Source organism: Octopus bimaculoides, chromosome 7, assembly GCF_001194135.2.
Source record: "Octopus bimaculoides isolate UCB-OBI-ISO-001 chromosome 7, ASM119413v2, whole genome shotgun sequence".
Classification (NCBI taxonomy): Eukaryota; Metazoa; Mollusca; class Cephalopoda; order Octopoda; family Octopodidae; genus Octopus; species Octopus bimaculoides.
This window is the reverse complement of record NC_068987.1, coordinates 36,833,830-36,838,870: the sequence shown is the minus strand read 5'-3', so window position 1 is coordinate 36,838,870 and position 5,041 is coordinate 36,833,830. Positions and strand designations below refer to the sequence as shown.

At 34.5% G+C, this 5,041-nt stretch overlaps 1 protein-coding gene across 3 annotated transcripts in view; it reads left to right on the top strand.

Annotated features, from left to right (window-relative positions):
- The window catches only part of LOC106874046 (uncharacterized), a 163,309-nt gene that overhangs the window by 30,857 nt on the left and 127,411 nt on the right, over positions 1-5,041 (top strand). For all 3 annotated transcript variants that reach the window (XM_052969498.1, XM_052969500.1, XM_052969501.1), the window contains exons 2-3: positions 510-714; positions 3,450-3,470. In XM_052969498.1, coding sequence (XP_052825458.1) covers positions 510-714; positions 3,450-3,470 — 226 coding nt within the window. The remainder of the gene's footprint in view (positions 1-509; positions 715-3,449; positions 3,471-5,041) is intronic.

Genomic DNA, 5,041 nt, shown 5'->3' with positions numbered 1-5,041 from the left:
ATATATATATATATATATATATATATATATATATATACACATATACATATATGCGAGTGTGTGTGTGTGTCTACGAACCCCAACTATAAATATAATATGCATTGATGCATACACTTACTTGCGTATTTGGTGTTTATTGGCGTGTGCTTGTACGTGGAAGTTATTTGTGTGGGTCATCGACGAAGAACTGTCCTCTAAATCTTGATATTTCAAGAACATATACTTGCTTTGCTTGGAATTGTGTTTACGAGTATTTAATTGATGTGGGAGATGTACTATTCATAGAAAGATAGAAAGAAAAGAGAATATGAAAAAGCGTGTAAGAGAATATGAAAAAGCGTGTAAGAGAAAGAGAAAGATATTCTCGTAATTAAATCAGTGTTGCACACGCTGTTTGTTGTCGTTGATTCTGTTCTTTGAGTTGGTGACGTTGTTGTAGTTGTATTTTCTTTCGTTGTACATTGTTATAATACAGTGGTCGTTAATTACACCATTCGTTTATTCAACAGTTAACTTTGATCAGTGACCACCCGCTGGTGCGTTACGAAGGAGCCAAATTTAAGGAAGAACGTTACATTCCGATCACAGTACCATCACCGGATATAATCAGTACTAAGCGCACGTATTCACCTTGCTTGCTGGGTATGATAATTGCATTTGTTGCAGTTGTCACGGTAACGGCGATCACTCTAAGTGTCTTTTTAACTATTTCAAGTAAGTCTCTATCAATACATCTTTCTTTTATCTATTACATTTCGCATGATGTTTATTTAATATATGTGTCATTTTCATTTTGCTCCTTTATTTCTTTGATATACGTATATGTGTACATATGCATGTATGTGCATACATATTTGTGTATATGTATGCACAGACTGTAGATATATGTGCATGTATGTATATGTGAGTGTATATATACATATGTATATGTATATATATACATTCATACTTACATGCACAAACACACAGAGGAAAACATTTTCTATCGTTACTCATTGTAACTGAGGGTGACGAATCATCTATATTGCAAGAAATAAGAGTTAGTGCTGTAAGAAGAGCACACTATATATACACCGAGAGGGGAAATAACCGCCTCATGTGTGTCTTTAAGATGACTGCACTTGACTAGTTTCGCCTATCAGTCGTAGGCTCGTCAGTAGGGACTATTCAAACGCTCGATAGCTTTGTTAAATCCGGCTATCAGATTATATATTTTTACCATAAAAATTCATGGCTGATTTAGCAAAATGCCAATGCATATATTTAAAAATAATATAAACAGCTGGACGCAATATAATACAATAGAGGAAAAAAATTATCGTCCCTAATTGTGACTGAGGGTGGCGGAGCACCTATATTGCAAGAAATAAGTGTTAAAAACTAATTTATTGCACGCTTCTTACAGCGTTAAGAGATTTCTTGTAATGTAGGTGCTTCGGCACCCTCAGTCTCAATTAATGAAGAAAAACATTTTCCTTTTTGGTATTATATTGCGCCTAGCTGTTTATATTAATTTATATATAGACACGGGAATGAGTGTGTGGTAAGAAGCTTGCTTCCCAACAACATGATTCTGGGTTCATTCCCACTGAGTGGCATCTTGGGCAAGTACCTTTTGTTATAGCGTCGGGTAGGCTAAAGTCTTGTGAGTAGATTTGGTAGACGTAAACTGAAAGGAGGCCGTTGTATATATATGTATGTATGTATGTATGTATGTATGTATGTATGTATGTATGTGTGTGTATGTATGTATGCGTGTATGTGTGTATTTGTGTGTCTGTGTTTGTCCCCATCGATGTTGGTGTGTTTACATCCCCGTAACCTAGCGGTTCGTCCATAGAGACCGATAGAATAAGTATTAAGCTTACAAAGAATAAGATTTGTTTGACAAAAGACGGTGCTCCAACAAGGTCGCAGTCAAATGACTGAAACAAGTAAAAGAATAAAAGAATATATACTTATATATATATATGTGTGTGTGTGTGTGTGTGTGTGTGTGTGAGTTCGTGTGATTATAAACGAGTTGGGTGTGCTGAAAAATTCAAAGGCTGACTATGAAGGAGTGATGCTAGAGCTGTGAAATCTTGCATGCCTTAATTTAAATTCTTCCGGATTGTTTTTTTTCACCAGTAAACTAACATTTGAGTTTTCAAAGAAAATTTCGAAAGTAACTAGTATTGACTTCTCACACACATACGCGCCCGCGGTGTGTATATATGTGCGTATTTAAGCATGAATATAGGCATGTATATATACAAACATATGGTTAAATACACAAGCAAAAACGAAAATACTCCATAAGTTTAGCAGTAAATTTCATTCTTTAAAGCTGATGATTCATTTTATCGAAATCAGAATGACTGGCTTAGTGCGATCTTTCAGGCGATAACGAACGAAAGGAAGTAACTAGGCAATTCTACTGAGTTAAATTACGAGGAAAGTTAAATAGTTGAAATTATTCGACCCCGTTGGTTAGCGTTAGATAAGTTACAAATGTATGTGGTAACAGGGCTGATGGCCTGTTGATTATTGGAGGATATTCGTACAAATAGTTCATTTGGTACTTATAATTGTTGGGAAAGACAGCAGTGCTTTACTTATATGGTGAAAAATATCTTCTAATGGGTGTTGCTGGGTGTTTATGGCAACAATATGAGTCGCTGTCTGGCTGTGTAGCCTAGAGTGAACTTTTTTCTGCTAGAATTTCTCAAAAGTTTAGCTTTCTTTTTACATATGAAAATGTTTTGCTTCTCAGCTATCATAAATTGTATCTCTTTGATCCTTTGCGTTTTTTTTCGACAATGCTTCAACTTATAAAGAACGTTGTTAATTTCGCTATCTTTTAAGGATAACTCCACCTCCTTAAAAAAAGGTTCATTTTACATATCTGAAGATCTAATTCAATTAATCAATCAGACAGTCATTCTATCAATCTATCAATATCATTCAGTCAATCCATCATTGAATATATCAGTCAATAACCGAATCAATCAAGGAACTAATCTGTCAACAGAGAAATCACTCATGGTGTTAATCAATAAAATGATTATTGTGTTAATCAATAAATTAATAAATGAACCTCTCACATATTTAAAGGATGTATAATCATTATATCAATTGTTTGGTTTTCCATTTTCCTAACCAGGTGTATTTATCAAATAGTGATTAACCCAGCTATGACTACTGAACTACGTCTTTCAAAAGTATACATATCGGAACATTTCAACTGAGAATTTTAAATTAATGAAGACACATACACTGGCTTTGCTAATTAGTGTGAAATACTCGCGTGGTACCTCTTTAGACCACGACAGATTAGGCTAATGAGGTTTTAATTTTATCTTCCATGTTAATGCATTAAATAATAATCTTCCTCTCGTAGAATGTTAAACAATTATATGTAAATCTCATAATTACTTATATTACTCAATTCTTCTAAATTTTCACAGGTCACAACACAGATGACAATGGTGAGTATTTTCATTTTCCTTTAACTCCGTAAAATTTTGGTCAATTTTCAATAGGGGTCATTTCGCCATTTTGTATATCACAGACAACATTATCGAACGTGAATCCTAGTACTTTTCTACATAATAACATGATATGGTTACGATGTCTTTCATATCAAATGACCGCTTAGTGTTTCCCGTTCACTGAAGTAGTGTGTTGTGTTGCTTGGTGTACTATTATAGAACAGGTTAACCAATATTTTTAGACAATGTCTCAAAAGTTTAGGACACTAGGGATTATTTTTGGTTACTTTAGGTAGATGAAAGGCAAATTTTCTCCTCTTCCTCACTGACTGAATGGTAGTGTATCTGTCAGTGTTGCACTTCCCTCAGGAGAAAGTACTCAATGCAAACCAACTAACGACAAATTAATTGTCCCTATTTGTAGTAATGAAATACATGATCCTGTGATACATATTAACAGCCAAATAGACACAGTCACAACAGGTTACTTTCACAACGGGCCAAAAAAACACTAGTGAGAAGCAAGACCCCCAACTCATGTATTGCTTATTGTAATTTGTTTCGACTAGTGAAACATTTATCTATTCTTCGGTGTCATTACTATGTAAACCTAGGTAAACACTAATAAATCAGAACAATGATCAAAGGCATTCGGACCATGGTCATTTGACCATTTTTCTGTGTTCCTACATTCAGTATGTCATTTTAAAGACGGTAGGGTGTGGTTTGAGGAAGATTTAGTAGTTATTCATAGGGTGTAGGCTTACCGCTAGATGCTCTCTCATTGGCTGAAATATTTGTTGCAGAGTGCCATGGGTATCAGAGTCAGCAGAGCGGCAGAAAAATCGCTTTGCAGTAATTAGTTACGACCAGTTGCATTTTGAGTTCAATTTCCATCAAGGTTAACTTAGTTTTCATCGCTATTCCAACGATAAAACATTTGTCTGTCTTTCTGACCTTTATAAGGCATCATTCCGCTTCATTGCGAAATCTCCATGTGTTCATATTTTAATTGCAAATCTCAATTTGTGAACTCACTTTGGTTTGAAATCATACATTGATTTAAAAATCTCTATATGTATTCAGTTTCGACTGAAACTCTATATGTATTCACAGTTTTGACTAAAACTTACTTCGGTTTGAAATCTCTATATAGAGCCATAGTTTTGTTTAAAAAACCCAGAAAGGCAGAAACCAATGAAAATTGTGTTATTTTCAAAAGAAGATTTCTTTAAAGAAAAATGACAGCTTATCCGAACATTCCATCTATCTATCTATCTATCTATCTATCTATCTATCTATCTATCTATCTATCTATCTATCTATCTATCTATCTATCTATCTATCTACTTACCTACCTACTTGCCTACCTACTCGCACACTATCTATCTATCTATCTGATCTGGACGGATGCTAGTCACATCGGCTCGCAAGTAAGTTGGCCTTTTATATGTCAAAACTTTTGCAGTTTTAAAATATTTTTTGTGGAAGAGGTGTATAAGTCTATACACTTCGACCCTATTGGGGTTTTGTAATAGGAAGTGGCTCCTTCTGGAGTTTATTTCCAA